The sequence below is a fragment of the Hyperoodon ampullatus genome (genome assembly GCF_949752795.1).
Source record: "Hyperoodon ampullatus genome assembly, chromosome: 19".
Classification (NCBI taxonomy): domain Eukaryota; kingdom Metazoa; phylum Chordata; class Mammalia; order Artiodactyla; family Ziphiidae; genus Hyperoodon; species Hyperoodon ampullatus.
The window spans coordinates 39,588,816-39,613,402 of NC_136932.1; the positions used below are offsets into that span (position 1 = coordinate 39,588,816).

The window sequence follows — 24,587 nt, forward strand, 5'->3', positions numbered from 1 at the left end:
ATTTTCCAGCTTGTGGGTCGCCCACCTGGTGGGTATGGGATTTGGTATCACAAAAGCACCCCTCCTACCGTCTTGTTGTGGCTTCTTCTTTGTCTTTGGATGTAGATTATCTTTTTTGGTAGAGTCCAGTCTTTTTTGTCGATGATTATTCAGCTGTTAGTTGTGATTTTGGTGTTTTCCTGTGAGGGGGTGAACTCAAGTTCCTACTCCGCCATCTTGTCTCCTCCCTCCGAGGGGGTGGGAAAATTTTTTAAACCCCTACTAATTTTCCAAAAATTAGCACAAATGTCACTTCTCAAAGAGGCCCTTCAGGATACAGGCAGTTGGGAAGTCACCACCCTTTCTGCATTTCCAAGGCACTTTACTCTTGTTCACAGACTGACTGAAAAAACCATGAGGCATCTACCTCAAGCCCATAAACCTCAATACTCTCTCACATACACAACTCTGGGTGATGCTCACACGTGCACCCCAACAAGTCCTAGAATATATATAGTCTATAAATGCTTAAAGGGATCAGGCACTGGCTGGGAAATGTCCAAATCTCAAGAGTGAGTAGGAAGGCTAGGGGTGAGCTTGTCAATTCCTGCCATGGAGGTGTTGGGCGGGGATGTTGTCACTGGAAGGACCAGTCCCAGAATAGAGCTCATCCCCCATATCCATGATGGATGCCCCTATAATTTGGGACACCCAAGTTCCCAGTTCACAGAAGTCAATGATTAAACTCCTCTGTACTTTATTGTAATTTTCTAAAGTTCCATCACAGTCACTTAGCCTGCTCTTTGAGACCAAGGGGCTGTATGTGTGTTTACACAGGTTCACTCACTAGGACACTTAATCCCATAAATTTCCCACACCTGGATTACTAACAGAAGCAGGGCTACTTCCTTCTCCAGGCAACCCAGCACACACTTAGCATCAGCAAGAGCACCAGGCAAAAATTCGACACTTGTCACACTGACTTGCTGAGCAACAGGACAGGCCCTTACCCCTGTAAGTCAATGGCTCCTCTTCTGGACGGTGGAGCTAACAGGACAGCCATGGACACGTTTGGGAAACACTATGGGTACAGGACAAGCCCAGCAGACATTTGGGCTTCTGGCTGGGGACACTGTGGTGGCAAAAGGCAGAAGCAGCAGTCGCTTTCCAAGGACATAACTTTATTGGAAACGAAGAGTGGGAGGTGTGGGAGAGGGCTAGGAATCAGGCTCTGTGGCAGGTGGTGGCTTCTCATCATCAGGGGGGCAATCAATGAAGTCAGCCAGCATGGCAGCTGTGTCATCCTGCTCCTTTGAGGGACAAAGACATCAAATCCAAAACAGTCACACACATATACACTGAAGAGTGGGTCAGGCTGCACAAGTGGCCAGCACTTCTCCCCGCCCGGCCCGCTCACCTTTTCCTGGAGAACTGCCACCTCCGCCTCTGTCTCCATCTCTTCTGCTGAAGATGCCTCTGGTGGGGGTGGTACCTTGTCACCCCCACCCTCAGCCCCCTCTTCCAGCAGGGTTGGGGGCACAGAGGGCTCCTCTTCAACAAGCTCCTGAGGAGGTGGCACTGCAGGGGGGCTCCCCCCTTCCCTCTCCACCTCCCCCTGGGAGGGGAGCACCTCAGGGGCCAGTGTGGGGGCCGTCTCGGCCCCAGGCCCCTCCTCAGCCCCCGGCTCCTCCACTTCCAGCAGCAGCCCAGGTTCCGGTTCTGGCTGCAGCTGCACCTTGGGGGACGCGGTGGGGGGCAGAGCTGGAGGCAGGCTTGGGGGTGCAGGCCCTCCTTCTTCCACCTCTCCGCCTGCCGGGCCGAACTCCACCTCTTCCACCTCTTCCTCCTCGTCCTCGTCCTCTTCTTCCTCCTCTAACTCACCTTCCTCTTCCTCAAACTCCTCCTCAAACTCTTCTTCTTCTTCCTCCTCAAAATACTCTTCCTCCTCCTCCTCCTCCTCCTCAAAATCCTCCTCCTCCTCCTCTTCTTCCTCCTCTTCCTCCTCCTCCTCCTCCTCCTCACTGCTGTTGATGTTAATAACTGTCAAGTCTTCTTCCAGGGCTGGGGGTCCTCCGCCACTGGGAGTCCCTTCAGGGACCAGCTGGGGTGGTGGGAGTGCCACAGGGCCAGGAACAGGAGGGGGAGGCGGCGGAGGGAGAGGCCCTGGGGCCGCGGGCAGCTCTTCTGGCTCCTCCTTGGCTGGCACAGGAGGGGAGGCTGTTTGGGGCCCGACCGGGGCTGCAGGCGGGGGTGTGGTACCCGAGGTGGGTGGGGGCGGCAGGGGTGGCAGCCCCTCAGGCACGATCACCACACTGTCATCAGAGTCGCTTTCCAAGGAAATCTCCACATCGGATGCCTCCTCCTTATCATAGTGGACAAAGGCTGGTCTAGGCACCCTTCCCCCAAAAGTCTCATCTGGGGGTATAGCAGGTGGAGGAGTGCCACTAGGGGCAAGGACGGCATCCTCATTTGAGCCTGCCCGGTGGTTCTCAGGGCCAGGAAGGAGCCGGGGGGATACAGACACCAGGCCTGGGACGGAGAGACCTAAGTGGTTGGCTGTGGCTGGAGGTCCAGGACGTGCCGGGGGCATGGGGCCCACTGAGGCCATGGGGCCCGCTGGGGGCACAGGGCCTGGGGAAGGCATGGGGCCCGCCGAGGGCATGGGGCCCGCCGAGGGCATGGGGCCTGGGGGATGAAAAGCTGGAGCCCTGAATGGAGATGGAGCCTCAGGAGGGGGAACTGGGGCAGGGGTGGGGCAGGCAGGGCCCATGGTCTGCAGGGGAGGAACCCGGGGATGGGTCAGAGCTGCACAGGTCACCAGTGCTTCTGAGCAGAAAGTGGAGACCTGAGGAGGGAAAGAAGGGCGAGAGTGAGCATCAGGGATACAGGCCTTCACGAAACCAGGGAGGGAATGCCGACCAGCATCAGAAACAAGAGAATCCAGGAACCCACGAGGTGAATTTGGCCACACTCCGCAGTTACCTCAAGGCTGTCTTCTCTCTGGCCCAGGGAGAAGGCCTGCAGGGCACAGGCGAGAGGAGGCGGGCAGCGAGGAGAAGGCGCCAGCAGCAGAGCCAGCAGCAGGCGGTAGAGTTCCCGGCGGCAGCGCGAGCTGGTATACGGGGAGCTGCCTAAGACCTCGCCCTGCTGGACACCCATGACCAGTGGGAGGACCAGATCATGCAGTCTCTGAAAAGGACAGAGAGCACACCTTGAGATGACACCAAGATGAGCCAACCCTTCTCCGGGGCCTACTCCCTGGTGTGAATGAGCCCCCCACAGGTACAGAGCAGCGGCCCCTCCCCACCTCCGTGGGGACCAGGCTCCACTCACCCTGTGAGTCTCCTCCTTGATGAGAGGTCCGCACATGAGCACGGTCCGGCTGAGGCCTAGGGAAGGAGACCAGTATGTCAGAGGCGGGCAGCTAACATGACGATGAGCCAGGGCTTCTGAAGCACGTGGCCCCAGCTGAGCACCCCGCTGTGCCGTGGCCCACTTCAGGCAAGTCACATAACTCCTCTAAGTTTGTTTTCTCAACTATAAAATGGGGATCCTAAACGTATGCCTACTACCTAAGGCTGCTGACATTATGTAAATGAGATAGATGATGGAGGTACAACATTATAAATGTGCATTTACATATTTGGGGAGAGCTGGCACTTCCCTTCACACGGGGGTGGGGTTGGAGGGCAGTGAAATACACAGGACCCAAAAGAAAGTCACTTCTGCGTCCAGATTAGCAACTGTGTCAGAAGCAGGAAGCCCCACTGAGCAGCCCGCCTGGGGAGTGTGAGCTCCACAGCCCAGGGGTTTCATCCTCTTCCCGGCCCCGCCCTCTTGTACTAGAACAGCACTTAGCATGTAGAGGGGATGCACAAACAAAGATAGCTGAGACCCTGGAGGGGCGGTGTCAACACCAGAACTCCATCTAACAGCAGGACCCAAGATTCCACCTGCAGCCCTGGGGGTGGCATGGCTTCTCCACAGGCTCTTAGCTGGGTCTGCATTTTTTCTACACCCTCCACCTCAACGACTGGTTTGGGGCTGTCACCCCAGGCCATCCCAGTGCGCCGAGGTGCAGGGCACAGGCCTCACCCACCTCTCAGCGCAGCTGCACACACGTCACTGTTGGCATTGCTGTCCCCTTTCCGGTGGCTGGGCGGGGCCATAGCCTCCCCCATATCCAGCTTTAGCTTCTTGGGGGCGCTGGGCTTCCCGGTCTGCAGACCCCCATCAGGGCTCCCCCGGGGACTGCGCAGCTGGTTGGGGAGGGGAACATAAATCACACACACCGGCCAACAGGAAGGCAGGACAGTCAGAAGGCAGTGTCCGGTGACAAGGCTGGTGAGGACAAGGGGTGCAGGATGGGGGTCCCGGGACAGGGGCAGAGGCCTCACTCACTTTGAGGGCATCAGCCGGCGGGGAGATGTCACTGAGCAGGTGGGTGAGCAGGGCCTCACCCGAGGCTCCCCCCTGCAGCACTCCTGCCGAGGCCCCACACACCTGCACCCACAGCTCCAGGACAGCGTACACCTTGGTCCGCATGGTGCTGCGGGAGGAGCAGAGGGCAACTTGTGAAAGGGAGTCGACGTCCCAGCCGCCGGCACCCCGGTCCACCGGCGCCCCCTCACCCACCCTCTCCTCTTTATTCTGTTCCTAGATAGTCACCTACCTGTAAGGCCTCTCCTGGCCCGGAGAGAGGCTGTCCCTCCCAATGCCCCAGGCATTGAGAACCTGGGGAAGCAGGCGGTTGATCAGGGCCCCAAAGCGCAAGAGCCGGCCTCCGCACCTGGGGGCGAAGACAGAACAGTGACCCCCGCTCCCAGCACATCCCAGCCCCTGCACCGCATCCTCCCGACCCCACTCACGCGAGGATGAGTGCAGAGAGCAGGTCCAAGGCTTCCAGGTGGAGGGAGGGCAGCAGCAGCAACCGCAGGGGACCATCTCCAAGCAAACTCTGCAGAAAAAATTAGCAGAGTAAGGAGTGGAGGAAGAAAGTGAGGCAAAGAGAGAAATGGAGACAGGATACACGCATGTGACTAAATACACGTGTGCACGCAGGAAAGGAACCCACACCCGACCCCAAACTCCCCCTCCAAGATCAAACTGCCATCCTCAACAGACCCTGGAAGGAGGACAAGGGAGGGATGGCTGAACCTCGCGGCAGTGACGCAGCTGATCCCCAGCTCACCATCCCGAGGAAGCATCTGCTACAAGTGCTCCCACAACACGGGAGCGAATCGGCACTGATGTGCGTGTGCCGGGAGCACGGGAATAACGGCATCTGGAGCGGTAAGGAGCTGGCCGGGGCAACCTCAGGCAACATCACTTTGGGAGCCACAGCCCACACTGCTTGCCTGGCTGCCCTGCATCCTGGGCAAGTGCTGTGAACAGGGCACAAACTCCACTTACGATGTTCTTGGCACTGACGCTGAGGGTCCGGCAGATAAGATCCAGGATTTCCTGCACGGGGACGGACACGGGAGCCCCGAACTCAGAGCTAAAGAGAATCAGGGCAGGGAGATCCTCAGCGCGGGGGCCCAGGGGGACTCCACACCCACCCTCAACCTCCCTCCTCATGACGAAGACGACACCCATCTCGGCCCCTCCTGCTCCAGGCCCTCGCTCCCCCCGACACTCACACACCTGAGCATGAGCCCCAGGCAGCGGGCCAGCCCGGAAAACCTCTGCCAAAGCCGGAGAAGGACATGGGCGTCGCCATCTTCTGAGGGGGAGAGCAGCGTCTCCACCCCAGGGCCTTCGTACTGCACAGGAGCTGAACAGAAACACAACCGCCTTCACACGCCAGGTCTGTCTTCCATCCCCTCCTCCTCCATTCTGGTGGAGGACCCACCCATATTCTACTCCCTTTCGCCTAGAACTCAAAGGCCCCGCCTCTCCAGACCAGCCCCCTGCTCCCCTCACCACCGTGCCACCGACCACAGCAGCCACAGTCCTTACCCGTGTCCGCCCCCGCATACAGGGCCCCAAGCAGGCTGTGCAGAGAGGCCAGCAGGCTGTGCAGCTCCTGCTCCCAGCTGTCCGTGTGCTTCAGGCCCTGGGAGAAGCCAGCCCCTAGAGAGGGCAGCCGGGAGTAACACTCACAGGCCAACTGCAGAAGACAGGTTGGAACCCTGGTCAGGTGGGAATCCAGCCCAGCCGTGGAATCCCAACCCCACCAATGCCCAGGAAGACGGAGATCAAAGAGAGCTCTGAGGGAAAACGGAAGGGACTACGGGGCAGAAAGACACAGATGGAGACACGGAGGCAGAAGTCATGACTTGTGTTTACTGCATATGTTCACAAGGAGGGGAGTGAGACCGTGATCGAAATGCAGTTACAGACAGAAAAACAGAGAGAGAAAAGAAGCTCCAGCTCAGACCCCAGGCTCTCCATCTCCCTCCTTTCCCTTTACCTGCTGGAGCTGAGGGCTCAAGGCATCCACCCGAGACAGGAAAAATGAGGCCAGCTTGCCCTGGATTGGAGGGAAAGAAAGGGAGAGGCTGGTGAGTCAGCTCCAAGGGCCAGAGACGTAGACCCCGCCCATTCCCAGCAGCAGAATCGAGGCCCAGGATCTAAGGCCTTGTTCTTTCCTGCAGACAAGGAAGCACCACACTCTAAGGCGCATCATGCCTGGGTGCAGACATGCTCTCATGGTAGAAAGACACCCTGAATGTCGCCTCTTGTCCTTAGCCTCCCTGTTTGAGGCCTGTGTCCCACAAACGACTGGGCCCCCTCCTGCCAATATTTGCAAAATGACAGTCATCTCCCTCAAGCCAAAGACACAGCACTGAAAAGCAGCTACCTCCACGCCCCAACTCCCTGCCAGCTCAGACAAGAAGCAAGGGTCCAAGCTGGGAGCTGCGGCACTAACCAGAGGTGCGAGGGCAGGACAAGGTGGAGAGAGAAGGAAAGGCTGCCCAGCAGGACTGAGGTAGCACATCTCAGAGCAGCGACCTGTCAGTTAGCCAACAACAGTACTCCGCCTGCTATGTGAAGGCGCTGGCACAGGAGTGTTTAACTGGGGCCCCATTTATCTGGAGGTAGAATCAAAGGGGCCTGCGAACATGGAAGGGAAATTTTAAAAATCATTTTCACTAACCTGTAAATGAACTATAATTTTTTTTTTACTGTAAATATAGACAAAAAGCCACAGTAGTATTAGAAGTACCTCTGACTGTCACCATCAGAAATCACTTATTTTCATTTCACGTTACATATAGCTGTAAACAATTATCTTGAATTATCATTCACGTGCATCACTAATTTGAAACTTAGGTAGTTATCAGACCTGCTGCTGGATCCTGTTATTTGACACGTTAATAAAGAAGCACATCCTACTCTATCACAATTTTTTAAAGTATACATTTCAACAGAATCAGTGTCCCCTGCAAATTCCATGTATTTTATGGATTTAAAAACATTCGGAGAAGAGGTCTATGGCACAAAAAGGGTGAGAACACTGAAGTATAACAGGATTTCCACCTTCAGTGGGCGTAACAGTCGGGAAGACAAATGTGTGGAAAACAATAACCGGGAACCAAAGAGGGAGGGTCAGGAGGGACTGATGCTGGGAGGCAGGACTGAGCTGGGTTTGGGAGAGAAGGGAGGACCCGGATAAGGAGACAGAGGGAGGGACACCGTGAGGAGAGCTCCAGGCTCACAAGAGGCCCATGGAGAAGCAGGCCGAGCCTTAAATCCCAGGCTAGTGTGTATGGACTTCATCAGGGGATGGGGGCATCACATGCACAAAGGTAAACTTCCAGAAGACAAGGAAGACAAATCAACAGTGGCACCAGGCACGCAGCAGGGGACTTATGGGAGGAAGCAGGCACGGAGGTCTAGCGGTGTGTGGTTCAGAAAGCAGCCCTCCAAGGGCTCCCTGCCATCGCCCTGTGGCAGGAACCACATCTGGTTTCCCACGTTCCACTGCAGGATTCTCACCATGAGACAAGCACTGTTACAGCTGATCCCAGGGCATGAGAAGGCCTAGAACCATTTCCCTTGGGACCTGGAAAGCATTTTCATGTCCGGTGTGGTAGGGTTCTGAACACTTCAAACCAAAAGCAGCAACCGTCCACAGGTCTCCTGATTCACTGGCTTCTCCAAGGATGATAGAGAGTCGCCAAAGCCTTATCTACAGTGGCACTCAGCCCTTTTGGCCCACTTACTGCTCACGCTTTCCCTGAGACTGAGTCAAAAAGCTGGGCTGAGGCCACCAAAAGTCTGCTTATGTGACTGCAGTCAAGCAAAGTACAGGGACATGGCTCTGACCACAGGTCTACCTGCAAGGCCAACCAAAGTAATGGCTCACTTGGAGCATTTCACTTGAAACGCAAGTACGCGTGCACACACAGTATGTCTTGGGTGTCTCTTAAGAGTGGGGTGAGTCTTCCCACTCATTCCAGGGAACAAATAATCTGTCGAGGAGGAAAGGTAAAGCCTCTACAGGACTGACTTCATGGACTCAGAATGCTTGAGATACCTCATTTGGGAGGGGTAATCCTGAGCTTGGAGCCTGCAATTGCCCTGGGAGCTTCTGGGGGATGGAATAGAGTACAGATAAACACTCCAATTATCAGTTTCCTAAGTAGTGGTCTGCAAGACATTTCAAGTACAAACTGCCCCTGGGGCCTCCACACAAGACAGATTCTTATCTGCCATGTTGGCAATAGACAAAGCCAGACTCAACAGAGGGAAGTTCTCCAGATGACACTGTATTCTTAGAGAAATAAAGGCATATGCACCCCGTAACAACATATGAAAGTTTTGTTGTTTGGTTTGGAGAGGGTACTTAAAATGCAGGCCATAACTTCAAAAACTACACGTCTGACAAAAGGCTGTGAGTTACAGATGAATTCTCCTAACCACTCACAACGAAAATTAAGGGGCACTAGCAGAGGACTCACGGGCAGGATAGTCTGACTACTCACATCTTGACCCCACAGGTAACACTCAATTCTCCCTGCACTTTCCTGGGGGGATGCAGGTAGGTACAGATAACCCCAAACCAAGCTGAATCAAAGCAGGCATATGCAGTGAAACCTCACATACTTTTTACCAATGAGGGGTCAGAGACAAAGATCTAGCCTGTGTAATCTGAGAAGTTAATTTACAGAGCATTCTAGAAGAAAGTTAATTTAGTAAACTAAACTTAGTAAACTTTAGTTAAAAAGAAAAAAAAAAACTTCAATGAAATCCCCAAGTTACTCCAAATGCCTTCTTGACAAAGTCCTGCCCTGCCACCCAAAGATTCTACTACCTGCCATTAGTGGCAGTCATATGAAAACAAAGCATCAGCAAGGACGTGACCCACGTCCACTGAGAAATATCATCTGCTCCAGGGCTTTTCAAATACTGCAAGTAACCAGTTACCAAAGTCTCCGTAAGTACCACTCCCAGACCACAGTGCACGTGCCCGCAGAGCTCCGCGTCAGGCTCACGATCCTTCCCAAGCCACTAACAACTGATCAGAGCCAGCATCAGTGTGGAAGCCTGTCTGTCAATCCTGTCTATGTTCTTAAAAGTGCCTGGGGAGTTTGGCTTGGTGGAAAGAACATGGGCATGAAGGACAAATAGCTCTCCCTCGCACCCTGGTTCTACAACTACCAGATACACAGGCTGGTGTTAGTCAAACCCTTCTGGGTCCGTTTCCTTCTGTTTAATTCGGTGACACCAGCTCTACAGAATTACTGTAAAATGAGAAGACACGCAGCAGAGTGCCTGGCACATAGTGAGTAGCAGTTCTACTAAGTACCAGTTCCCTTTCCCTTTTACTTTCTTAACTTGGTCATAGAACCATGTGAGCTTACTTTCAAGATAACTTGAATGGCCAACTCCCCCTTAATTGGTAATACTGAGTATAATATTACCAATTACTGTGATTAACCACATGAGTTATACAAAAAAAAATTATTAATTTGCCGCTAATTCCAGCTCTCCATAGGTTTGTGCTTCCATCTGAGAAAGGGGGTGCCCAATGGTTTGTCAAGCAATGATGAGTGTATCAAAACAAGAGAGAACATCTAATCGACAGGAGAACACCTATTTGTTCTTAGGTACTTCTTGGCATCGAATTATTCTGCAAACAATAAATGTACCAATTCCAAAGGCCCTTTAACTGTTACTGCTTTGGCAGAATTTGATAACCATTCATATTTGTTATTTTACCTCCTTGAAAATAAAACTCTAATTCTTTCACTGACCTCCTTCCTCCCTCACCTGACCCACATCCACCCTGCCTGTTTGCCCTAATAAGGCTCTGCTGTGCAGCCACCTTTGTACAGCCATGACAGTTCGTGGGACAGGGTGGGAGATTAGTCAGGAAAATAAGGAGAGAAAAGCACTGGGGACGTTGATATAGGGAAGTAATAAGTCAGGAAGGCTTCCCAGAGGAAATCATAAGAGCTTTAGGAACAAGGTAAAACAAGATGGTAGAAAAATGGGCAGGGCATTCTAGAGGTACAGAGAAAGGAAAAGAGAGGAAAGGCAGAGAGAGGAGAGAGTCCAGGGGTAAGAGCCTGAGCTTTGCCATCAGTTCTTAGGCAAGTTACTTAATTTCGATTTCTTTATCTGTGAGGATTAAATGAGAACACATTTAAAGCTACGAGGTGGCACAATTAGCTGTGGAGACAGGAGCTTAGAAATCTCAGCCCCGGACTCTGAGGTAAGAGGGCTATCAAGGTTTATGTTGGTGGGAAGAGGAGTTCCCGTGAACACTTACTTTGAGAGACCCACACGCCCGAGGGAAATAGGTCATACAAGCCTTCATTCCTTCCAGTGCTGAGAGCTCACTCTGTGGGGAAACAGAAAGTAAGGAAGAGGCCGAGGGCCCAATGCCCCAGACCCCATCTCCACCCCACCACGCGCCCCTCAGGGTCCCTTCTCCTTATACTTTTTCTTGGCCCCGACCTCTTCTCACTTCTTCCGTCCTATTCCCCAATCACTTCCCATCACATTCTTTAACACAATGGGTGTCAGTGAGGGCAAGCAATGCGAGGGGCCCAGGGGAGGGGGACCCGGGCAGGCGTCTCACCTCCGGTCTGAGGCCCAGCAGGGAGGTGAGAAGGCCAGGGAGGTGGTTCATGGAGATGTCCCGGAAGAGTGTGGGGAGCTGGGCCGCGTAGCGGAGCAGGTCCCCCAGCACAGCCACGGCCAGCTCCATCGTGGGGGGCGGGTCCTGGGACTAAAGAGCAACAACACCCCATGCTCCCAACCTCACCTTCACGGTCACCGAAAGGAGGAACGAGAGGTATGACAACATGGGGCTTTCGACAAACACCACAGTTAACGTCAACATTACCATCAAATCTACTAGGGACAGGGGCTCCCTGGTGGCGCAGTGGTTAAGAATCCGCCTGCCAATGCAGGGGACACAGGTTTGAGCCCTGGCCCGGGAAGATCCCAGATGCCGCGGAGCAACTAAGCCCGTGCGCCACAACTACTGAGCCTGAGCTCTAGAGCCCGCGCACCACAACTACTGAAGCCCATGCGCCTAGAGCCCGTGCTCTGCAACAAGAGAAGCCACCGCAGTGAGAAGCCCGCACACCGCGACGAAGAACAGCCCCCGCTCACCGCAACTAGAGAAAGCCCACACTCAGCAACAAAGATCCAACGCAGCCAAAAATAAACAGATTTATTAAAAAAAAAAAATCCACTAGGGACAGAGTATACTATTAGAGATATGGAGCATCCGAAGTAAGACATTCAGACAGGACATGTGTTCACATTTTAGTACTATGCGTGTCTGGGGGTCCGAGGAATTTGGGGGAAGAAAGGTAACAAAGCCATGGTTTAAAGATCTCCTGACTAGACCACCTCTAAGAGTTTCCTGCTGCCCCTGTACTACATGTCCCTGCTAGGAATGGAAAGGAGCACTTCTCGGACCACAAAACAAGTCTCAGCCAAAACAAAACCGCCCCATCTCGCCAAGCTTGCTTCTGGCTGTCTCAGACCTACTGTGGAATTCATGGAGGAAAAACGGCTTGAACTTAGAAGGACTTCTCTAGAAAATTAACATGTATCTAAGGGAAAAGCCTTCAGCACATTACCCGCTGCTAGACCAGACGCCACGTGTCAATGAAACAAACAAGAATGCTTGTTAGAAAGTCCGACTCAGTGGGCCTACCAACCGCAAGCAGGCCTCAACACTGTCCAGCAATCCTCCTGCACCTCTCGCTGGTTAACTCCCTCTGCTACTCAGCCCCTCTCCCACCACCGTCACTTCTGTATAACCTAACCTGCAACTTCAGAGAAAGCTGAAGCCCAAAGATGGGCACTCCCTCAGCTTCCCACCACCAAACTGAAAACTCCATCTTCATCCTCATCCCCGCTCTCCTTCCTCCTGTCCCACTAGAGGAGATGCTCCTCCCATCCAAGGACAATCCCTCCTCGGTGCTTTAGATAGTCCCCCCTCCCTTCTTCTCAGAACCTAACACTGTTAACTGGCCCCCTCTCTCCAATCCCTCTCAAAAGGATTCTTCCTACTGACATTTGTGCACGCTCCAGTCTCTGCCATCCTACAAGTCCTTCTCCTGAGCCCATACTCCACTTGCCCAATCTCAGCTGTTGCCCAGTTTCTCTCTCTTACCAGCAGAGCCAGACGTCTGGACAGGACTGCCTACCTTCTCCATTTCCACTCCTTCTCCCACTCGCTGCTCATCCCAGGGCAACCTGGCTTCCGTGACCACTGCTCCACCAAAAACACTTTCACAGTCTCATTACCCTTGAGTGCTAAATCTGATAAAAAATTTTCAGTCCTCATCTTATTCCAGCTCAGAAGGGCATAAAGAGAAATGACTCCTCCGTCTTCCCTGAAGTATTTGGAGTCCATCCAACCCACCATCCTGGTTATCTCCTTTCTGCTGCTCTGTCTTGTGTGCTTTGTAAGCTCATCCTCCTCTACCTGACCATTGACTGTGGAGCACCTCAAGATCCAGTCTGTATAAGTATTCAACTTGATCATCTGAGCCTCATCCTCAGCTTCAGCTGCCATCTAAATGCTGAGGACTCTTCCTCTTTGTAAAACATATTGACTGAAGCCCCCACCCACTGAACCCTCAGGGTTACCCTCTGAGATATCTGGTCACTTCCACGCACACTAGGTCAAGGGTATGCTTCCTGGGGGCCTCTACTGAATGCCCAAGACCATACTCATGTTATTTTCACCACTCCCCTTGGAACCTGGCTGTCTTCCAATGTTCTGATACCCGGGAGTCATCCTGGACACATCCTTTCCCTGACGCTATTCCATCATCAGGGCCTGTTGTCTATTTTGCCTCTAAATCTCTCTTGAAATCCCTCTTTGCCTCTAAATCTCTCACCTACTTCTCATCATGTCTACAGCTGCCGCCCTAGTCCAGGCTACCGTGAATGCTCTCCTAGGTTTCCTTAGTACCTTCCTCGTGGTCTTTCTGCTGCCATTCTGGCTCCCTTCTAATCCTGTCTCCACACAGCAGCCAGAGTGGTATTTCCAAATGCAAGTTTGATCACGTCACCACTAGCACCACCTCCTTCCCCCTACTCAAAACCTTCCATGAATTCCCACTGTTCTGAGAATAAAAACCAAACTCCCTAATATGCCTACAACGCCACACACAGCCTGGTCCCCATGCACCTACCTCCCCAGTCGCATCTCATTAACCTCAGCCACACCAGCCTGCTTGTAATTCTTCAAATGAGTCAAACTTCTTTTCTCTCAGGACTTTTGCAGGCTTAGAACACTTAGAAAACTCTCAGTCCAGTTCACTCCTACTCATCAGAACAGCCCTCCCTGAACCACTGACCCTGATCACCAGTCTGGGTCAGATTCTCTCGTTACATGCTCTCAGGGAACTACATTCTTTATTACCTCCAGAGCACCTACCGAAGTTTATCTTTTCACACTCATTGTATAATTATTCTCTTTCAGGACTTCCTTGGTTAAGACTCTGCGCTCCCAATGCAGGGAGCCTGGGTTCGATCCCTGGTCAGGGAACTAGATCCCACGTGCATGCCGCAACGAAGAGTTCACATGCCACAACTAAGGAGCCCACGTGCCACAACGAAAGAGCTGGCAAGCTGCAACTAAGACCAGGTGCAACCAAATAAATAAATACTTAAAATAAATGAATAGATTTTTAAAATAAAATAAAAAGCACTTAAAAAAATATTATTCTCTTCCACTAGAACACAGATCAGCAAACCATGGTCTGTTGGTGCCTGTTTTTGCACAGCCCACAAGCTAAGAATGGTTTTTAAATTTTTAAAGGGTGGGAAAACAAACCAACAAAGAAACACTACGCAACAGAAACCATGGGAATTTCCTTGTGGTCCAGTGGTTAGGACTCCATACTTCCACTGCAGGGGGCACAAGTTTGATCCCTGGCTGGGGAACTAAGATCCCATGTGTGTGAGGCACAGCCAAAAAAAACAGAAACCATATGTGGTTCATAAAACCTAAAACATTTTACTATCTATAGACACCTAGAAAGTTTCCCAACCCCTGCAAGAGACTCTAAACACCTGAAAGCAGGGTCCAAGTACATCTCTCCACCAGAGCTTAGCACACAACTTGCCATGTGTGCCCAGAACATGCTTGTGGAAGAACTAAGTGGGGATGTCATCGAAGGATGTAAAAGCAGAAAAAAATTTAAATGTTAAAAGAGGAAGAGAGGAGCAGGAAAAAAACCCTGGGGAACTCCCTGGCAGTCCAGTGGTTAGTATCCTGCACTTTCACTGCTGAAGGCACGGGTTCAATCCCCCGTTGGGGAACTAAGATCCCACAAGCCACACGGCGTGGCCAAAAAAAAAAAAAAAAAATTGTGGGGGACTTCCCTGGTGACGCAGTGGTTAAGAATCCGCCTGCCAATGCAGGGGACACAGGTTCAAGCCCTGGTCTGGAAAGATCCCACATGCCATGGAGCGACTAGGCCCGTGCACCACAACTACTGAGCCTGAGAGCCGCAACTACTGAGCCTGCGTGCTGCAACTACTGATACCCACGCCCCTGGAGCCCATGCTCCGCAACAAGAGAAGCCACCACAGTGAGAGGCACGCGCACCGCAACTAAGAGTAGCCCACGCTCGCCACAACTAGAGAAAAGCCCACGCACAGCAACCAAGACCCAATGCAGCAAAAAAAAAAAAAAAAAAAAGAAATTAGTAAGCTAATTATTAAAAAAAATCAAACATCTGGGAAAAGCAGCTTTAGAGATGTCACTCATTAGAAAAGCTAACAAGGATATGAAACAGCAGTTACAGAGTATGAAAGGTCAGATGAATTAAAATAACCCAGTAGGTAAAAATATCAAAACGTGGGGTAGGATAGGGAGGGTGGGAGGGAGGGAGACGCAAGAGGGAAGAGATATGGAAACATATGTATATGTATAACTGATTCACTTTGTTATAAAGCAGAAACTAACACACCATTATAAAGCAATTATACTCCAATAAAGATGTAAAAAAAAAAATCAAAACGTTTAAAAGGATGTTTCTATTTGAAGCTCATCCTCCCTGCTAGAAAAAAACTGCTTCTAATTATTCTGTCCTCAGAACTAGATGTCTAAGCCACAAAGATGTACCACATCCAGAATGGAGAATACGGCATGGCTGGGGGAGGGAGGGAGGCAGGGCGGTGGCTAAATCCTTACCTGCAAGACCTGCTGAATGCTCCGAAGCCAGGACACACAGTGCTGCTGGAACATCTCTGTGGGGCTCTCCCCCACCAGCAGGGACAGCAGACACAGGCCCTCAAACCTTGTAAGAAAGGTGAGTGACAAGTGGGTGGTGGCTAGACTGCAGAGAAAGCAATTCATCGCCCTTTAACGCTCACTGGCTAGAGAAACACATCACCTCCAGATCCACGGTGGCTTCTAACTCCTGAAATACTTGGAGGACTTGGAGTGAGGTGCAGGCAGCAAGGAAAGAAGGGAACAGAAGGTGGGGCAGAGGAAACCTGGAAGATGGAATAGGTGGGGTTCAAAGCCAAGTGAACTCATGAAAAGAATCAAACTCTCCACCTTCTTGGGAATGGAGAAATCTCAGGAATCCGTGGGGTGGTGACAGTGGATGGACAGATATACAGCCCTCTTCCTAAAGAAACATCCCCCTGGAGAAAAAACAGGGTTAAAGACTTACCGAGTTTTGATAGAACCGAGACGTGCATTACTGAGACCCACCAATGCGCCAACAGCTGAAAGGTTCTGGAGGAAAGAAGACAAGGAAGTGAGTCGGGAATAGGATGCTAAAGACACAGGATTTCTCCAAGCGCTTCCCTGCCCCGGTGTTTCCGAAGCCTCTTCTGAAGTAACACCTCCTTTGAGGCCAAAAGACCATTCCTCTAGAGGCTGACAACCTTTTCCCTATTTTCAGTAGGTGACACACACAGCAGCCTGTCCTGTCCCATGGGCTTTCCTCAAGTTACATCTCACCTGTCCCTCCCCCACTTCCCACCCAACGAACTAGTGTTACCCAGAAGGCTAGACCGCCCGACTCATCCCAGCTACCAGACTTCAAAGACAGTCTCCTTCCCGTTTCCCTAGACAGCACCTAGCGCGGAGGGACATCCCTAAATGCTTGCTGACTGGACACTAAACTCATCTGATCCCTTCTTCCTTCACCCCAAATCCCCCTCCTCCTGTTCCTGGCTCCCTTCGAGCTGCTAATGCCAACATAAACCAAATCAACCAGAGCTTCCTTCCTGCACATTCTGGCAGCCCTGAAAGAGGTCTCCTCCTCAGCCCTCCCACAAGTAAACTCTACATGCTTAAATGGCCAGACTCCTCTGGTGGCCCCTGTATCTCCCTAACTGTACTCATCATTCATTCTTTCAACAAACACATCTTATGCACTGAATCAGATGAAGGAATACAGAGCTGAATAAAATAAATAAGGTCCCTGTTCTCATGAAGGGAAATGTTGATTCACTTAATAAACACTTATTTACCTACTTTATGTGAGACATTGTTTGAGGCGCTAGGGAGCTTATATTCTAGTTAGAGGAGACAGAAAATAAACAAATGACCAAATAAGAAATAGCACGTTGGAGGGTGCTAGGTGCTAAGGGGAAAAATAAACTGAGGAAGGAAAGGAGAGGCTGGAGTAGGGAAGGGAGACGGCACTTTCTGTGGAGTGGACACAGGGCCCTCTCTAAGAAGCTAGTTGAGCAGAGGAAAGTGAGAGCAAGGCGTACTGATGCGCTCACACGCACTGACAGGAATATAAAATGGTGCAGCCGCTTTGGAAAGCAGCCCAGCAGTTCCTCAAAAGGTGAGAGTTAACCATATGACCTAGCAACACCACTCCTAAGTATATGCCCAAGAAAAATGAAAACACGTGTTCTCATAAGAAATCGTATACGAACATTCATAGCAGCATTACTCATAACAGCCAGAAACTGGAAACAACCCAGATGTCCATCAACCATGAATGGATAAACAAAACGTAGTATATCTACACAATGGAGTATTATTTGGCCATAAAAAGGAATGAAGTTCTGAAACATGGATGAACCTTAAAAACATTATGCTAAGAGAAAGAAGCCAGACCCCAAAAGCCACATATTGTATGATTCACTTCTATGAAATCGTCAGAGCAGGCAAACCTATGGAGACAAAAAGTAGATTAGTGGTTGCCTCGGGCTGAAGAGCAGAGAGGGGTTGGGGGGAAATGGGGAGTGACTACCAATGGGTATAGGGTTTCCTTTGGGAATGATGAAAATGTTCTAAAATTGATCATGGTGATGGTTGCACAACTCTGCAAATACTAAAAACCATGGAACTGTACACTTTAAATGGGTGAACTGTAAGTATGTGAATTACATCTCAATAAAACTGTTTTTTTTTTAAAAAAAAGGCATGCTGGTAACTTTTTGTTGTTCCAGGCAAAGCAGAGAAAAAGAGCAAAGGTTGTGAGATGACAGCACGATAGGCGTATCTGAGGAACAGCAAGGAGGTGAACTGTCACTAGAGGAGACTGAGCAGGAGAGATGAGGCCCCAGGAGCAGGGTGGGACCTTTTGGAGTCATATAGGCAACCGTTGACTTTCACTCTGAATAAAAGCCATGGGGTAGAGGAGAATTAGGCAGAGAAGGGATATTACTTGACATAATTTATTTTTTAAAACACATCCACAACACCTGAGTTGCCTTGTCAAGAAGGCAGAAGCAGACAGAAGTAGGAGGCTATTTTAAGGATCCAGGAGAGAGACGAGGCAGTGTAAGAGCGTGGTAACAGTGGGGATTCAAGCCTCGAGCTGTGGTTATACTCTGAAGGTAGAGCCCACAGGATGTGACAACACACTGGATATGGGTGGGAGATAAAGAAAAGAGGCAAAGCTAATTCCAAAGTTTCTTGCCTGAGCAACTAGGAAGATGGAGTTGTCACTTACTAGGCAGCAGAATACCGCAGGAGGAGCAGGTTTGGGGGTGAGAATCAGGAGTTCAGGTTCAGGTGTTAAGTCTGGGATGTCTGTTTAATGCCAAATAGGCACTGGGTAGCTAAGTCCGGAGTTAGGAGAAATCCTGGTCAGAGTATGGATTTGGGAAGTTGTCAGTCATCAGACTGGATCAGCTCACTGTGGGAGTGAGTGTAAACAGAGGAAGAAAGCAGTAGAAGGACTGGGCTCTTGGGCACTCAAACACTGAGAGGTTAGAGAGGAGAGGAGGAGCCAGTAAAGAAGGCTACAAAGGAGTGAGCAGTACGGTAAGAGGAGAATCAAGAGACAGTGGTATCCCAGAAGCCAAGTGAAGAAAATTTTGCAAGAAAGGAGTCATCAGCTGTAACAAATACTACAGACAAATCAAGTAATAGGAGGGCCAAAATTTGACCTTTGAACTTGATATCTTCAGTGGTCATTGTTGACCCTCAAGACCTACCAAGTTACCTGGTAAAGCAGTATTTTGGTGAAGTAGTTAGGCTAAAAGCCTAAATGGGATGAGTTCTAAGGGACAACCATCAGGGTAATGATTCGTTCAGGGAAGAATCTTTAATGGACACTAAAAAAAACGGGTGAAAGGGTAACAAGACACAAAATTACATAATCTCCCCACAGGAAAAAAACAGAACTTTATAATGAAGAAACCTTGCAGACATCACTTTAACCCATGATCAAAGTTAACATCACCAGTAATGGGACAAAGAAACATTATGTGCCTCCTGATACGATGCGACAAGAACATCACACATCATTTCTGCAGTATTCTGCCAAAACTGCACAACCTGAAGCTAATCATCAGAAAAGAGCAGACAGGGCCTCCCTGGTGGCGCAGTGGTTGAGAGTCCGCCTGCCGATGCAGGGGATACGGGTTCGTGCCCCGGTCTGGGAGGATCCCATATGCCGCGGAGCGGCTGGGCCCGTGAGCCATGGCTGCTGAGCCTGCGCGTCCGGAGCCTGTGCTCCGCAACGGGAGAGGCCACAGCGGTGAGAGGCCCGCGTACCACAAAAAAAAAAAAAAAAAAAAAAAAAAAAAAAAAAAAAGAAAAGAGCAGACAAACCAAGCTAAGGGACATCCTATAAAATAACTATCCTGTACTCTTCAAAAATGTCAAGATCGTAAGAAATTTTTCTTTTGCTGTCAAGGACACTTTTAGCACAACTGACAAAATTGGAATAAGATCTATAGGTTAAATCACTTATGGTACTGATATTGATTTTGAGTTTGATGATGGAATGCAATTATGTAAGAGAATGTCATTTTTAAGGAAATGCATGCTGAAGAATTTACAGGCAAAAGGGCATCATGTCTGCAACTTCCTCCTTCATGGACCCAGAAAAAATATGCACAGAGAATGATAAAACAAATATGCATTTGAAATGTTGACATTCAGGGAATCTGGGTGAAGGGTATATTCTTTCAAATCTTCTATAAATTGTAAATCATTTCAAAGTAATATTATTTTTTAAAAAAGAAGAATGGGAGAAAGTACAAGTGCAAACAACTCTTTTGAGGAGTTTTGCCATAAAGAGAAGCAGAGAAATGGGGCAGGATGGAAGGGGGACTTTTTTTAAAGCGGTTTTGAGCTATATGCTGATGAAAATGACCTAACAAAGCGGGAAAAGCTGATGATGAACAGGTGGAGAAGCAATGGACTTGTGTACACGCAGAGGGGACAGATGTCATGTACAAGCAGAGGGCTGGCCTTAGGAGGGGCATGGACCAGCTCACGCCTAGTAATGGGAGGGAAGGCAGAGCATACGAGCACAGACACAGGTAAGCTGGCAGATGTGGTGGCGGCAGCCTATGGGAATTCCCATCCCCCTGTTTCTATTTTCTCAGTGAAATGGGAAGTGACGGCATCAGCTAAGAGTGAGGATGGAGAGAAGTAATCAGAGGTTGTCTAGGAAAGTGGAAATGTAACAGGATTGCTAGGCAACACTAAGAGGCCACTTGAGAAGATGATAGCCATGAATTTAAAGTGAGACCAGCCAGCCAGGATACATGTATCTCCAGCCATACTGAGCTGTACAGGTACAGGCACCAAATAAACAGAGTTGGATTTAACACACACGGGGTGTTGCCAGGCAAGTACAATGAAGGCAGAAGGGTGAGGAAGTGATTATAATGGAGTTTAAACAAGGTAAGAAGAGAAGAGAAAACATGACAGATAATAAATAAGTTAATTTATTTCAAATAGTGATAAACGCTAGCAAAGAACCAAAGCAGAATAATCTGACAGAAAATGAATGAAATGGGAAGGACCACTGTATTTTAAAACAGCGTGCTCAGGAAAGACTCCTCTGAAACGGTGGCATGGAAGCTGGGGTCTAAACAAGCAGCTCACCTCCCCAGGAGTTTCCCAGCAAAGAGTGAAGGAACTGATGAGCAGTGGCCTCAGCTGCTGCAGAAATGAGATCAGCCTGGGTGGCTGGAGCACACTGAAGACAGGCCAGGAGCCGTGTGAGGGGAGGTCAAGAGGCCAGCAGAGGCCGCACTACGTAAGGCCTGGTGCAATAAGTTAGGGTACGGTTTTAAGCAGGACAATGCTCTGATCTTACTGATATTTTTAAGATCACTGGGTACTGGCTAGAGAATGGGACAGTACAAAGCCCTAGGTACACAAGGCAGAACAAGACACTCTGTCCTTCAAAGTATGTGCAATTTGGCCTTCCCTGGTGGCGCAGTGGTTGCGAGTCCACTTGCCAATGCGGGGGACACGGGTTCGTGCCCCGGTCCGGGAAAATCCCACATGCCGCGGAGCGGCTGGGCCCGTGAGCCATGGCCGCTGGGTCTGCGCGTCTGGAGCCTGTGCTTCGCAGCGGGAGAGGCCGCAACAGTGAGAGGCCCGCACACCGCAAAAAAAAAAAAAAAAAAATGCCACAAAGTATGTGCAATTATAAGGGAAATGAGATACAGGATTTCTTTTAAAATGCTCCGGGGTCGGGGGGACTTCCCTGGGTCGAGTGGTTAAGAATCCACCTTCCAATGCAGGGGACGCAGATTCGATCCCTGGTAGGGGAACTAAGATCCACACGCCGTGGGGCAACTAAGCCCACGAGCCACAACTACAGAGCCCATGCGCTCTGGAACCCGCGTGCCACAAACAGAGAGCCCACGTGCCGCAACTACTGAGCCCACATGCCACAACTAGAGAGAAGCCTGCGTACCACAATGAAAGATCCCCTGCGCCGCAACTATGACCCGATGCAGCCGTAAATAAATAAATAAAAATAAAGTGCTCTGGGGGCAGGGGAGGTTGGAGGCAAAGTTGGGAAAGTGGGAATGAAACAAGACTGGCAAAATGTTCACTGCTAAATCTGGGTGATAGAGACAGCACGGGCCAGGGTGGGGGTGGTTCAAAATACTATTTTCTCTACTTTTGTGTCATCTGAAATTTTCCAGAAGTTTTTTTCTTTTTTTAACTACACACAAAAACAAAACAAATCAAAGCCCAGTTGTGTGGGTATGCGGGAATGAGGTTGAGTGTATATGTACAATGAATAAATAATTTCCATATGGTGTAATAAAGAACAGCTAATCATATGTGGTTTGGAAAGGTTTCCCAAAGGCAGTGACAAACAAACATTGAGTTGAAAAGATTCGGGGGATTGCGGTGGCGGAGTGGGGGGGGGGGAGGTATGGAGAGGCAGCATAGGGAGAGATTCCAAGCACAAGTGCAAAGGCCCTGAGGCAGGAAAGTTCAGGTGCTTAAGGATTTTAAAAGGCAGCAAACAGGTTAAGGATTTTACAAACAGGATCAGCTGTTGTGTGGGAAATGAATTAAGAAGAGCAAGACTGACAGCAAGGAGACCAGCTACCATAATGCAAGCCAGAAATTGTGAATTGTGCTCAGGTAGTTCCACTTTGGAACTACTGAGTTTGCGGTACCTGTGGGAAAACAAAGTTGGTGATTAAGCGTAGATGGACGGGCCAATCAATGGATCTCTTTTTCTCTCAAGCTCCAGGACTATTTACTTACCTTCATTTCTCATCTCAGCTAAGCTAGAAATTCTCCGAGGAAAAGGATGATGTCTTACTTATCTACCTAGAGATGAGGAATAGTAGGTAACACATAAGAGATACTCAAAAAATCTTTGTTGAATGAAAATCTACAAGGAAGTGAAGGAAACCCACCACACAGTTCCATGTTCTGAGAACTCAATACAACACAGACAAGTAGAAAAGAATTCAAGGCAAGATATACCCAAAAATATAGTACAGGCAATTTAAAGGTGTTTCCCACATCACCCTTAGATTCTTTACTCAAAATTCTTCTAGGGGAAGGGAGGGTGGACAAGGGATGAACTGGGAGTCTGGGGTTAGTAGATATAAACTATATCAAAACATATAGAATGGATAAACAAGGTCCTACTGTATAGCACAGGGAACTGTATTGAATATCCTGGGATAAACTATAATGGAAAAGAATATAAAAAAGAATGTATATATGTGTATAACTGAGTCGCTTTGCTGTACAGCAGAAATTAACACAACACTGTAAATCAATTATACTTCAATTTAAAAAAATGCTTTTAGACACAAGAGAAATTAAGCACGACATTAAGTTCATGTAGCTCACCCTGAGGGAGGGGAAGACTTGAAAGAGATGATGACGGAAATCACACACTTATAAACAGAATAGATAATATTTCAGAAATACTTAGGAACCACATGAATCACAGGAGGGGAACTGGGCTGAGATACCAGAGGCACAGTTTTGTCACCCTCAATGAGGACTAATAAATAAATGAGGCCATCTCTAATAAATTTGGGGCTAAGATTATTGAACCACCCAGCAGGTTGTGATAACCCTCTTCCTGGAAGGAAGCATAGAGCTGGGAAGATCCCGGTAACAAGTGTTGGACAAGGAAGAACTCATGTACACGGGTCTTGAAGGATGAATAGAATTGGGGGAGGGTTAGCGGGAGAAGATGGAGCACGGGAGATAATATTAAAGGTGAACCTACCGTAGGTTAGACAGTTATGTCTTCTTAGAATCTGAGTAAGATAATGGGGGTTAAAGCCAGGATGGGGGCAATGGGAAAGATATGGAAAGAAGTGGACAGATCTGAAAGCTACTTAGAGAATAAAATCAAAAGGACTTAACAGACTGTATACGGAGGTGTGTGAGCAAAAAGAAAGTGTTCAGAATGACATCTGGGTTTCTAGCTTGTAGGACTGAATGGAAGTTAGATTCTATTCTGTGTATAATCCAAAGGACTCTTCTAAACCAGTCTACAAAGCGCTGCATGGTCTGTTCACTGCCTACTCACCTCAAAGCGCCCACTCTCTTCCCCTCCATCTCTGAACCTCAAGCAGAATGCCCTTCTTTTCAGTTCCTACCAGAGGAACTTCCCACATGAGCTTTTCGCTGACTGAACCGCCGCTCCTATTTTCTTCCCCTACCCAAGTCCTATGATTATCTTTGGGGATCTCAACTTAAACTCCAGTACCTCAAGAAAATCTCTGCAAGTTTCCAGATTAGGTTAGAGATCCCTACTATACAATTCTCATAGTGTTTTGTAACATTTTGTTCATCGCTATCGCATCTATAACTGGAGCGCCCAGGATTTAGCCCTCAGTAAGAGCTCAGTAAATATTTGTTGAATACATCCATTCACTCAGTCCAAACAATCCCCAAAACAGATACTTTCAGATGAAAAAGAAGCTAAAGATCATACATCTAGTGAATGACGGGGCCTGGGATCGAACCCATTCCTGCGTGTCTACCGATAGCCTAGCAGCAGAGAAAACGAGGCCCTTCCTCTTCCGAGTTTCTTCGATTCACGGCTGATAAAGGAGAAATGCGTGAATCTCGTCCAGAGTGATACCTGGATCCGCTTTCTGCCCCCAGCTTTCCTTCCCTCCACCTCTCCACTGCAACTGCAGTGCACCAAGACCCCAACCTTCCAACAGGGCCGCGGGCCTGCGGGCTACAGACTCACCTGGGCCCCGCCCACCGTCCCATGTAGCCGCAATAGGCACATGAGCCCCGGCAAATGTGGGACCGAGCGGACTGGGGGGTGCACAGGAGAAACGGTGGACCCAGCTCGCGGCTGTAGCAACCCCGACACGCTCTCCAGCAGAAGCAGGCGGAGACGCGGGCCCGAGTTCACCGCCGAGAGACCCCCGGTCCCGCCGGGAACCCCAGCCGCGGAGCCCGCAGACGGCCCGCTAAGAACAGCTGCCGCCAT

General features: G+C 49.8%; 1 protein-coding gene across 1 annotated transcript; it reads right to left on the reverse strand.

Annotated features, from left to right (window-relative positions):
* Positions 1 to 1,145: 1,145 nt before the first annotated feature.
* On the reverse strand, positions 1,146 to 24,587 carry PELP1 (proline, glutamate and leucine rich protein 1; the record flags this gene model as incomplete). Its single annotated transcript, XM_079724693.1, has 17 exons — positions 1,146 to 1,289; positions 1,397 to 2,824; positions 2,962 to 3,168; positions 3,313 to 3,368; positions 4,079 to 4,238; positions 4,381 to 4,528; positions 4,652 to 4,768; positions 4,848 to 4,936; positions 5,392 to 5,479; positions 5,626 to 5,755; positions 5,941 to 6,091; positions 6,395 to 6,454; positions 10,703 to 10,774; positions 11,015 to 11,164; positions 15,608 to 15,713; positions 16,095 to 16,159; positions 24,339 to 24,587. 17 exons carry the CDS (start codon positions 24,585 to 24,587, stop codon positions 1,197 to 1,199), a joined length of 3,369 nt encoding a protein of 1,122 aa, XP_079580819.1. The 3' UTR covers positions 1,146 to 1,196.